The following is a 13,207-nucleotide window of genomic DNA, read 5'->3' on the forward strand; positions in this document are numbered from 1 at the left end:
ACATTAGCTCCGGACAAAGCCACGGAAGTTGGCACAAATTGCAGGAAGTAGTATTCTAGGCAATTATATATTAGATTCATTAGCGACCCACCCTTGTGTTGATCTCCAGATTACAGGACTTAAATGTGTTTTCCAGTTTTAGAATATCCGTCCTTAAGGACAATTTGTTAAAAAAAATAAAACAAACCGTTCTTCAGCCTTCCTGGGTCCAGTGCTGCGCCTCCACCGCTGCCCCCAGTGTCTGTCATTGTCTGCAGGGCGGAAGTCTCATTGACAGTGCTGCAGATGGCACAGCCCACCGAGAGCTGCCGAGCTCACCGATTGGCTCCTGCACTGGTGATGTGATGACAGCACTGCAGACAGCGGGAGCAGCGGTGGAGACTGAGCACTGGACCTGGGATTTTCTGCAGCTACAGTATTATGTAAGTTAGGGTTTTTTTTTTTTTTGTTTTTTTTTTTTTCATTCAACATTTATTTTTTGTCTTTTTTTGGTATGTCATATTTTACATAAAGCGGCTTTGGTTTCCATACACTCTGGAATTTGGTTTTGACAAAACTTTAATGATACATTTCATGTTCCGATTACATGCTATATTTAACGCTTCCACGGTGGAAACGAACAAAAGAGTTCATGAGCGATTTTTAACTGTGGATTTTCGGCGTCTAGTGCAACTCTATGGAGAGGATCTGTACCCGCAGGAAAGATGCTGTGGATTTGAAACCGCTGGTCAGTTTACGCTGAATAAAAAAAAAAAAAAAAGAAAAGCACAATGGGCATGAGATTTCTAGAAATCCCATCCATTTTTGCTGGAACTTTAAGGTTAATGTCCCACAATGAGCTTTTGATGTTGCAATTTTTTTTCACACCATTTATTCACCCTTTAAATAAAGTACGTTACTTGCATTTTTTAAAAATATGCAGCATAAAAAAAAGAAAAAAACACCCAAAACTCATCGTGCACACACAGCATTAGTACTGAGGTCGGCCACCTTCCAGACACTATTACCTTGCAGATTAACCCAATATCTGCACGCTAATATCAGTATCTGGCCTGACGAGTTCCCCTTTAAAACTCACCAAAATCTTATTGTGTGAACCTAATGTTTAAAGGGAACATGTCACCAGGAATAACGCTGTAAGGCCTCATGCACACATTCAGTATTTGGGGAGTTTTTTACCCCAGTATTTGTAAGACAAAACCAGGATTGTAACAATCAGAGGAAAAGCATAATAGAAACATTTGCACGCCTTATGCATTTATGCACACAAGGAGAAAATCCAGCGGGATATAGGTACTCATATAAAAAATAAAATGTATTTATCCATAATTAAAAAAGTTCCATGGATGTACCATAAGGAATATATTGTGAACATCAACACAAAGCACCATATGACACTACAGCAACTTTAGCCTAGGCGTTTCAACAAGATGTCTACAAACACCAGGGGGTTTGGGGACCCCTCAAAAAATGAAGTGGGGTCCCCCTATAACTTTTTTGCAACAAACACCAGCACTCAGCAGCACCAGAAATGGCGCATCTGTAAGATTCCAATTCTGGTACTTAGCCTCTCTTCCCACTGCCCTGTAGTGGTGGCATATGGGGTGATAAGGGGTTAATGTCAACCTTTGTATTGTAAGGCGACATTAAGCCGCCTTAGTAATGGAGAGGTGTCAATAAGACACCTATCCATTACTAAGCCTATAGTATATAAAGGGTTAAATAAACACACACATAGAATAAAGTCTTTTAACCCCTCTCTGACCTCGGACGGGATAGTACGTCCGAGGTCAGAACCCCCGCTTTGATGCGGGCTCCGGCGATGAGCCCGCATCAAAGCAGGGACATGTCAGCTGTTTTGTACAGCTGACATGTGCCCGCAAAAGTGGCGGGTGGAATCGCAATCCACCTGCCGCTATTAACTAGTTAAATGCTGCAGTGAAACGCTGACAGCAGCATTTAACTAGCGCTTCCGGCCATTGGGCCAGAAATGAGAGCATTGCTGACCCAGTCACGTGATCAGGGGTCAGCGATGCGTCGGCATGACAACCAGAGGTCTATTGAAGACCTCTATGGTTGTTGATGCCAGATTGCTGTGAGCACCACCTTGTGATCGGCGCTCATAGCAATGCAGTAAATCTACTACATAGGAGCGGGCTATGTATCGCTCCTATGTAGCAGAGCCGATCGAGTTGTGCCAGCTTCTAGCTTCCCATGGCAGCTTGGCATGCAAAAAATAAGCCCTCACCTAACCAGAGATCACGAAAAATGGAGACGCTACAGGTATCGGAAAATTGCCCTTTTTTTTTTTAGCAAAGTTTGGAATTTTTTTTTACCACTTAGATAAAAGATAACCTAGACATGTTTGTTGTCTATGAACTCGTAATGACCTAGAGAATCAAAATGGCAGGTCAGTTTTAGCATTTAGTGAACCTAGCAAAAACGGGGAACAAAAATCAAGTATGGGATTGCACTTTTTTTTGGAATTTCACAGCACTTGGATTTTTTTTTCCGTTCTCTAGTACACGACATGCTAAAACCAATGAGGTCATTCAAAAGTACAACTTGTCCCGCAAAAAAAAATAGAGCCTTCACATGGCCATATTGACAGAAAAATAAAAACGTTAAAGCTCTGGGAAGGAGGGGAGCGAAAAAAACTAAAAAAGCTGGGGTCATGAAGGGGTTAATGAAATAAAACACTAAACACTGTTTGACCATTTTATTGTTACTGCCATTCCAAGCGAAGCCCTTGATCTCCTGTAAAAAAAATTAAAATAAAAAACCAACAATATCCCATACCTGTCCGGCGTAAAGTCAAGTCCCACGCCGTAATCCATATCTCGGGTATATACAGTTTACAACCGGGAGTGCTGCTAATGTGACCGTCCCGGCTGTAAACTACTGGGGAATGAATGAAATGCTAGCGGTGCAGTCACCGAAGCTGCACCCCCTTAACTAACATGAACTCTTCAGCGTGGGAAAATCAGCTGGCATTTTCCCACGCTCAAGAGTTCATGCTGTGAGGGAGCGCAGCATCACATGACAAGCTGTACCCAGGGTGAAAAGAGGAGGGAAGAGGGAGGTCAGGACAGTTGGCCAATAGTTCTCTCTCCCAACTGCCCTCATAGCTTAGCTCAAGATGGTCTGTCACTTTTAGGGTAAGTTCACACAGGGTGTTTTTTTTTCTGCAGCAAAACCTGATCATTTTGGCAGGAAAGAAGCTGCGCCAAAAACGCAGGTTTTGGTGCGTTTTTGGTGCATTTTTTGCAGCTTTCTTTTTTCCTCTTTGTACATGCCAATAAAGTAGAGTGCACACAGAGAAAAAAAAACTTCCTGTAGATAGAATAGATAATAGATGGATATATTACTTGCGGTATCCTCCTCCCTGGCATTTTCCCATGGTGCAGAGGTAACTTCAGGTCAGGCTGTGAGGGAGCGCAGGGTCAGTGACGTCACCGCTAGTTACTGAGCCTGCGCCCGCTCCGTCTCATTCATTCCCCAGTCGCTTACAGACGGGAGCAGTCGCATTAGCAGCACTCCCAGTTGTAAGCTTTATCTCCCCCAGATACTGCGTGGGACACTCGTTATATGGGACTACGACGGATCAGGGAGTATACTTTTGCTTTTTTATTTATTTATTTTTTTTAATTACAGAAGATCGATGGCTTTGCTTTGGAATGGCAGAATAATAAGATTGCAAAACTGTGTGGTGTTTTATCCTTACAATACCAAGGTGACATTAACCCCTTTTTACCCCGCTTGCCACCACTACAGGGCAAGTGGGAAGAGCCGGGCAAAGCGCCAGAATTGGCGCATGTTATAGATGTGCCTTTTCTGGGCAGCTGCGGACTGCTATTTTTAGGCTGGGAGGGCCTATATCAATTACTAGCCTGAGAATACCAGCCCCAAGCTGTGAGCTTTAGCAAGGCTGGTTGTCAAAAATGGGGGGGACCTCACGCCGTTTTTTCATTTATTTAAATAATTTTTTTAAAAAGCGTGAGGACCCCTCTATTCTTGATAACTAGCCTTGCTGAAGCTGACAGCTGAGGGTTGCAGCCCGCAACTGCGAGTTTTGTCTGGCTGGTTCAAATCAAAATTAGGGGGGAACCCTTGCCAGTTTTTTTATTATTATCATTATTTATAGCGCAGGAGCGGCAGATGAAAACTCCCATCCGCTGCTCCTGCTCGCACTTTAAGGCCGGTTTCACACGTCAGTGGCTCCGGTACGTGAGTTGACAGTTTTCCTCACGTACCGGAGACACTGACTCACGTAGACACATTAAAATCAATGTGTCTCTGCACATGTCAGCATGTTTTCACGGACCGTGTGTCCGTTTGGAAAACACGGAGACATGTCAGTGTTTGTGGGAATGCATGGATCACACGGTCCCATTAAAGTCAATGGGTCCGTGTAAAACACGTACCGCACACAGATGCTGTCCGTGTGCACTCCGTGTGCCGTGCAGGAGACATCGCTACTGTAAGCGCTGTCCCCCCAGCTTGTGGTGCTGAAGCCCCATTCATTTCTTCTCTCCAGCAGCGTTTGCTGGCGAGAAGGAATGAAAAATCATTTTTTTTTTTTTTTAAATAAAATTCCCGGTAATCTCCCCCCTCCCACCCCCTGTGCGCCCGCCCGCTGGCATTAAACTACTTACCCAGCTCCCTCGGCGCTTCCATCCTCTCAGCGTCGCAGCTCTTCCTGTATGAGCGGTCACGTGGTGCCGCACATTACAGTGATGAATATGTGGCTCCACCTCCCATAGGGGTGGAGCCGCATATTCATCACTGTAATAAGCGGCACCACGTGACCGCTCATACAGGAGAAGCTGCCAGCGCTGAGAGGAGAGAGAGGAGACATCGCGGGAGCTAGGTGAGTATTTCTATGCAAGGGGCCGGGCGGCGCACGGAGGGATGGGAGGCGGGAGCTCACCAGCAAACTTTATTTTTAACAAAAAATAACAAAAACTTGATCTTTCATCTCTTCTCTCCTGCGGGGGAGAAGAGATGAATGCCGGCTTCAGCACCACGCAGGGGGGACAGCGCTTAGTGTAGCGCTGTCTCTCTTGCACGGTCCGTGTGGTCCTCGGGCGGCACACGGATGCCGCACGTGTGCCACACTGAGGTGCCACGTGAGCACACGGACACGGATAATTCCGGTACCGATTTTTCCGGTACCGGAATTATCTGAAGGTGTGGGACAGGCCTAATTAGCGGCTGTAGGTGTCAGATGATGGGAGCAATAATCCCATCAGCTGACACCAGTGATCGGAGGTGAGTTTACACCTCCGATCACAGATGAGCGCTCCAGTCGTCTTCTGACAGCAGGGAGGATTTCCCCGCTGATCAGAAGCGGTGTTTGCTGCGCTGTCATGCATACGACAGCATGTCAAACACTGTAATGTCGGACCCCCCATTCAAGTGAATGGGGATCGAGTCCGTTCTGCTGGATGACAGGTTGCATGAACGCATCATGTAACCTGCCATCTAGATGTAGCAGAGCCCAATGTGACGTCACATCCGGCTGTCCTTTACTTTTCTGCAGCAAATACGCTGCAAGAAAAGTCAACCTTGCGTATTTGCAGCGTTTTATCACCATCCATTCAAGTCAAAGGGTGAAAAACGCTGAAAGAAGTGACATGCCCTATGTCAAAAATGCTGCAAAGCACAAAATACTGATCAAACAAAAACCCAATGTGTGTGCATGAGATTTCTGAAATCTCATAGGCTTTGCTGGTACTGTAAAAAACAGCTGAAAATGAGCATAAAAAAGCAGCAAAAATGCCCTGTGTGAACTTACCCTTATAGGGGTCTCGAAAACAGAGACAGCTGCTAAAAGGGACACAATGCTGTACTGGGGGCGGAATATCTCACGTGGATTCCAGGATTCTGGGTTATTGGTCAGTCATCGAGCCCTACTCGCTTCACAGACATTTTGTTGGTTTAGTATGACAACTGACAATCAGCTTGCATCTCTTTTTATACAATAGAAATGATTTCAGACTGAACATAACTTGGAAGATCACCTAGAGCGCATAGGCTGCCATTATTCTTGGCAGCAAAGGTCCTATTTACATAGAACGATGTGCTACCACGAGCGATGACATTGTGTGAAGCGCAAAAGATCATTTCACCCGACGAACGAGCGTTTACTGGTGATCAGCAGCTTGTTTACACTGGGTGATTATCGTGAACAAGAGATCTTAAGAACTCTCAACAACAACAATCACGGAGTAAATGGACCCTGAATGGAACCGGACAGCTGATGCATGCTGCCATATCCACAGGTGGCGTGTATCAGGCACTGACTGGTATGTCTGACCTTGAAACGCTGCGGTGTTTCAGAGAACAATGTGATGAGTATAAAGTAGCACGGCAAACAGATCTCTACCTGCATGTGTACAGCGAGAGCGACATACCTGGCTGAATTCATGAAACCTAAACCTCAGGCAAACGGTATCAGAAGTCAGGTTGCCATTAAGCTAAATTGTTCTTCTCAATTGTCTCCTAGTGAATAAATTAATTTGAGCGGACATGAGATACAGAAGAAAATGGCAGAAGGATTACTCATGAAGCAAAAGACTAGAAAGACCCCTAAAGAAAACTGATCCAGGGAAAGGTCTGTTCATGCACGCCACCTATAACAGCAATCCGCGTCCCATACATGCAAATAGGGTTCACACAATCTCAGTCACCTATACACATATGCTAAAAGGAATTTGGGAGGATGTTTGTGCTATTTATTCGGAAAGCAGCATGATGTAGGGGCAGAGACCCTTCTTCTAGTGATGTGTCACCTATTGGTCTGCTTATTGTTGTTAAAAAAAATCAGTGTTTTATCAGCAGGGAATTATCACTAGAGGACTAGGTGTCTCGTGCTACGTAGTCCTGATTTGTATAACCCCCCGCCACCGATTTACAGCTTTCTGTCAGTGTCCAAATACACAGAGACCTGTCAATTACGGTAATTAGTAAATCTGCTGCATGAAGTCCTCCATATTCATGAGCTGTTTCCCAACCACTGATTGTCTGCTTTCTGCCTATGCACATTGTACACAGAAAGCTGTTAATCAGTGGTGTTATACAGAGGTCAGCCTTCAGAAAAATGCTAGATCTGCAGCAGAGAAAACACTGATGTTATCAATACTGCACCAAGCAGGCCAGTAAGGTTACTTTCACACTTGCGTAGTGTGGCCTCCGTCGCAATGCGACGTTTTGGGAAAAAAGAAGCATCCTGCAAATGTGCCCGCAGGATGCGTTTTTTTCCCATAGACTTGTATTGCCGACGGATCGCGACATATGGCCATACGTCACGTCCGTCGTGCACTAGATGAGTCGTGTTTTGGCGGACCGCCGTCATGAAAAAACGTTCAAGGGAACTTTTTTTGTACATCGCATCTGCCATTTCCTACCGCGCATGCGGAGCCGGAACTCCGCCCCCTCCTCATTTACAATGGGCAGCAGATGCGTTGAAAAACTGCATTCGCTGCCCAAGTTGTGCCGAATTTGCACAACATCCGTCGGTACGTCACGCCGACGCTTTGTGATGGCCCCGTACCGACGCAAGTGTGAAAGAAGCCTAAGTGACATATCCCTGGAATCAGGGTCTCTCCCCCTATATCACGCTGCTCTCAGATTACATACCAAAAATTGGTGACGGATTCCATTTAGGGAAGATTGACAGAACCCTGGCCCCGAAACTAGGTCAGTAAACTGGGAGGCTGCCGGCACACATTCAGTATTTGGTCAGTATTTTACATCAGTATTTGTAAACCAAAACCAGGAGTGGGTGATAAATCCAGAAGTGCTGCATATGTTTCTATTATACTTTTCCTCTAATTGTTCCACTCCTGGCTTTAGCTACAAATACTGATGTGAAATACTGACCAAATACTGAATGTGTGACGGCAGCCTGACCGTATTGCCACCTACCTGCTGTCATCGCTGGCTCTTCCTTTGATTAGCTGGACTGTTCCAGTGTGTGTCACGTCATAATAATATCAGGTCAGCCAGGCTATTCAAAGGAAGAGCTGGAGGTGACGGCAGGTAATCGGTGTATCCGGTCATTGCACAATCCTGGACTAGCTGATGCACTGGGGTCCTGTGATCGATCCTCCCATCTGTCGTCCCCACACACACTGATGCCATCCGGACGTGCCACCATAGTGTCAGCCAACCATCTCATGCCCGTGTGCGACTCTTCTTTCTCCAGACAGATATTCTCCATAGTAAAAATGGGGTGGGCAGCTAGAACGCTACCGCCCCAATATTCCTGAGGACACCGCTATAGTGGGGTCTGTGGAGACAGTGCTGCCATATAGATCATAAGGCAATATTTACTGCAGGCACACCACCATGACAGTAACATAGTAACATACTGTAGTTAGTAAGGCCGAAAAAAGACATTTGTCCATCCAGTTCAGCCTATATTCCATCATAATAAATCCCCAGATCTACGTCCTTCTACAGAACCTAATAATTGTATGATACAATATTGTGCGGACACTGAAGATCAGAGCATGGAGCTATTCCTACGGGATGCAGAGGTACTGAGGTGACGGTCAGTTTTAACATTGTAATGAATGGGAGAAGCTGTAGAATTTATATTTTTTGTGCATGAGAAAATCACTGATGGTAAAAAAGAGACTTGGATAGAGATGGAGAACCCGAACAGTATAGTTTGGCACCCTGAACACTGGATTTTCCTTACGCTATCATGACAGCACAAGAAACATTAACGGCTCTGATAGGCGATAAGATTATTACCATCGGTCAGAGAGCTGCGCCCCCCACACCATCAGATGACACCATGAGCCTGCAGCTGTGACCGGAGGGTAAAAGAATACCTCCTGTCAATGGCGACGGCTGATGGGACTACTACTCCCATCAGCCTAAGCCTGCTGCCGCTAATAACAGCTGGAGCAGGAGGCGGCTGAAGAGATTATTCATCAGCCGACACCTATTCTCTAAATAAATAACAAATAAAAAGAACCGGCTTGGGGTCCCCTCTGTATATCCGATAACAAGCCAGGCAAAATAGACGCCTCTCCATTACTGAGCCATGCGCTTGATATCACCGGACAATACAAAGGTGACATCAACCCCACAAATATGGACCCCACTTGCCACCACTACAGGGCAAGTGGGAAGAGGCGGGCAAAGCACCAGAATTGGTGCATCTAATAGATGTGCTTTTTCTGGGCGGCTGTGGGCTGCTATTTTTAGGCTGGGGTGGGGCCAATACCCATGGCCCCTTACCAGCCTGAGAAAACCATCTCCCAGCTGTCTGCTTTAACTTGGATTGTTGTCAAAAATAGGGGGGGACCTCACATCGTTTTTTTAAATTATTTAAATAATTTAAAAAAAAAAATGGGGTGGGGACCCCTCTATTATTGATAACTAGCCTTGCTGGTTATCAAAATTAGAGGGGAACCAACACCATTTTTTTTTTTAATTATCTATCTAGAACGCAGATGCTGGCTGATGAGTACTCCCATCAGTCACTGCCTGCTCTCGCAGTTATTAGCGGCAGCAGGCATAGGCTGACAGGAGTAAGGGTATGTGCACACGTCAGGTTTTTTTCCTGACAAAATCCGGAGAATTCTGGCAGAAAATCGCGTTTTTTTCCGCGCGGATTTTTCGCGTTTTTTGCGCAGATTTTTTGCGGAATTTTTGCGTTTTTTTTTTTTTTTCCTGAAAGTCATTTTGGCTTAGAAATCCGTACAAAATCCGCAAAAAGAATGAGCATGTCCATTTTTTTTGCGGAATGCGTTTTTTTTGCGGTAAAAAACGCATCCATCTGCACAAAAAATACGGAATGCATTCTAAATGATAGGATGCATATTTTTAGCATTTTTGATGCGGAATTATAGCGTTTTATAGCGAAATTCCGCAAAAAAAACGCTAAAAATCCGGACGTGTGCACATACCCTAATAGTCCCATCACCGGCGATGCCTGTGGTCAGAGGTAAACCTCTGGTTACAGCTTCGGGCTCATGCTGTCATCTAACAGTGCTGTAACCGCAGCTTTCTGGTTCTTACCGCCAGGCAGAGGCAAACACTGGATGTTCAAGCCCCCCAGTTTATGTGAATGGGGTCCGGGTACTGTTCTGGTACCCGAATCAATCTTTTTTTTAGCTGTTTGGCCGGCCCCGATCATCCAGGCGTCGCCTATCACTGCACACTGATGACAATCTGCTGTAACTCAGACACGTGAAAAAATGAAACAAAAGCCTGAAGTCCAGCACTCAGGTGTCACAGATCTGTGCCCGATGGTCTGTGTATGGAACGTCCGCTGGTCTCCTGACCTGCACTCGGTAGCATCAAAGGCTTCACGTGAAGCTGCCAACATCCACTCAGATTTGCGACCTGTCCACGCATTCCACGTACGACCCACGAAAGCTCGATGTGTGTTAGGTCTCGAGTTCCCACTTCTGCACAGGGGGAATCTCAGGCCGTCTCCGCTGCGGTCTCCCATTCCTATCCAGCCGCAGTGGAGTCTGCTCAGTAGGGACGTCGGTCCCAGCGTCTTGCTCGGTCTCGCTCTGTACAGAGAGTTACTGCTGCTTCTTCAGCTCCTACCATTAAAGCCAGTGCTGGTCAGCAGCAAGCGGACTTCTCTGGGACTAAGTCCTTATCTGCACACACTGAGCATGCCCAGGGCAAGATCTCCCGTTGGAGATCGAGGGTCATGTGCTCAGGCTCTGCAGCGCATTCCATTGGTCCTCTTGGCAGGTCTTGGAAGGGCAAAGTTTCTGTGGCCACTTCCTGTCCTGCAACTATATAAACTGCGCATGACCGCACGGCCATGCGCTAGTGTACAATTATTATGTGTGTGTGTAGATGAATGTATGTCGATGGATGAAAGCTCCTAAATATCCCTCCCTAGAGTTGTTGACTGCTCGCGGATGATGGTAGCTCTCTAGCGCCCGACTATCCATCTGTATGTTACACACATCACAGCGTCCTTTAGCTGTGCCCGCCAGTACGGCGCCGTGCGCTTGCCTTGCGCTTTCCATACCCAAGTCTGGGTGGTTAGTGGCATCCGTCAGTGTGGCATCGCACGCACTCTTGTGCTCTTATATTACTGTTAAGGTTCTTTACACACCCAGTTGCGGTGTTGTGCCAGCAAGGGTCTAATCGGACTTCAATCCCTTTTGGGGTTAAGTTCGCTGACTACTTGCTCGCGCTCTATGTGCGGTACCGCAGTCCTGTGACTTAACAGGATCGCTTTCTTCACGTTGGGTGAGGTTTAACCCGCGTGTTTATACTTTTAAGTACCGCCATATAGTCTGTCATTTACTAGCAGCGGATTTCGCCTGCACGGTGGACCCCGGACTGCGAACGCATCTATATCATCTTACTTGGTGCGTTCCGCCAGTCCTAACAATGTGTGAAGCTGGCGTCAGGCTCGTTCACATCTGGGTTTGGGAATCCACTTGTTTTCTTGTAGGAATAAATGAAATTCATGTGCAACACCGATCAGAGCAGAGGGGCCCGGTTATTACATGGTGCGTGTTATTAGGACGCAGCATGAACAGTGACATAACAGACCCCAGAGAAGCCCCCAATGATCAGATGCCCCCAGACTTCCACCATTTATGTCCATTAGTTCCTACAAAACAGGGCAGACAACGCGAAATATCAAACCACAAGTGTGACCGTAGCCTTATCTGTGCCCTGAGGCTGGGTGGACCCCCGCTGCCCACCTACCTTTCCTCTTGGTGATGATGGTGACCAGGGGCACGCTGGGCCGGTCGGAGAACACCTCGGAGTGGTTCACCATGGCATCCTTCACGGTATCGAAATCATTGAGGATGACGATGAGGCGGCTGCCGATGTAGATGCCATAGATCTTGCCATATAGCTTGGCCATATTACTGAACACGATATGGGGGTACAGGAAGGCGCCCCGCCGGGTGGCACCAGCAGGGGCCCGGCTCAGCCTATTGCTGTCTATGCCGAACCGCAGCAGCTGCAGCAGCCACCCGGGCACCAGCATGAAGCCGAAATTGCCCAGGAAGGGCAGAGGGGTCGGCCCGGGCGGGGAGTTCCTGGTGATGATCTGGTAGTAGGCCCACAGGGCGCTCAGCAGCCAGTACAGCCCCACCAACAGCACGGCGTAGGCGACCAGTGACGGCAGGGACACGTCCTCCCCGAGGGGCAGCCAGGAGCCGACATACTGCTTCCACACGGCGCTGCCCAGCATCCTCCGCACCGGCGGTCACCGTACGAGAAACCGCTGCCACAGTCCGCACAGGCTGCGGTAATGGCTCTTGTCACCGTCCGCACAGGCTGCGGTAATGGCTCTTGTCACCGTCCGCACAGGCTGCGGTAATGGCTCTTGTCACCGTCCGCACAGGCTGCGGTAATGGCTCTTGTCACCGTCCGCACAGGCTGCGGTAATGGCTCTTGTCACCGTCCGCACAGGCTGCGGTAATGGCTCTTGTCACCGTCTGCGGTAATGGCTGCTACCTGTCACCGTCTGCACAGCGCACTTATACGGCCCTGCTCCCTGCGAATGTTGCCAAACAACAGGACCTCCGCTGATTGGCTGGTATCTACCACTCCCCCACACTATACCACACCCACCACTGCGCCCTGCCCTCCCCTGCAGCTATAACCAGGGCTGACAGGAGGGAGGAGCTGTATTATCCGGAGCCTGCTGTGTGCCACCCTCCACCAGGGCACATAGTCCGGTATTATAGTGGTGGCATCGTACGGAGCCTGCTGTGTGCCACCCTCCACCAGGGCACATAGTCCGGTATTATAGTGGTGGCATCGTACGGAGCCTGCTGTGTGCCACCCTCCACCAGGGCACATAGTCCGGTATTATAGTGGTGGCATCGTACGGAGCCTGCTATGTGCCACCCTCCACCAGGGCACATAGTCCGGTATTATAGTGGTGGCATCGTACGGAGCCTGCTGTGTGCCACCCTCCACCAGGACACATAGTCCGGTATTATAGTGGTGGCATCGTACGGAGCCTGCTGTGTGCCACCCTCCACCAGGACACATAGTCCGGTATTATAGTGGTGGCATCGTACGGAGCCTGCTGTGTGCCACCCTCCACCAGGACACATAGTCCGGTATTATGGTGGTGGCATCGTACGGAGCCTGCTGTGTGCCACCCTCCACCAGGGCACATAGTCCGGTATTATAGTGGTGGCATCGTACGGAGCCTGCTATGTGCCACCCTCCACCAGGGCAC

General features: G+C 48.0%; 1 protein-coding gene across 1 annotated transcript in view; it reads right to left on the reverse strand.

Moving 5' to 3' along the window:
- Positions 1-12,552, reverse strand: part of CYP2U1 (cytochrome P450 family 2 subfamily U member 1) — a 54,480-nt gene extending 41,928 nt beyond the window's left edge. The window contains exon 1 of the mRNA XM_069743873.1: positions 11,710-12,552. Within this exon, the coding sequence (XP_069599974.1) occupies positions 11,710-12,205 (496 nt within the window). The 5' untranslated portion in view covers positions 12,206-12,552. The remainder of the gene's footprint in view (positions 1-11,709) is intronic.
- Positions 12,553-13,207: the final 655 nt, after the last annotated feature.

Source organism: Ranitomeya imitator, chromosome 1 (genome assembly GCF_032444005.1).
Source record: "Ranitomeya imitator isolate aRanImi1 chromosome 1, aRanImi1.pri, whole genome shotgun sequence".
In the NCBI taxonomy this organism is placed as follows: domain Eukaryota; kingdom Metazoa; phylum Chordata; class Amphibia; order Anura; family Dendrobatidae; genus Ranitomeya; species Ranitomeya imitator.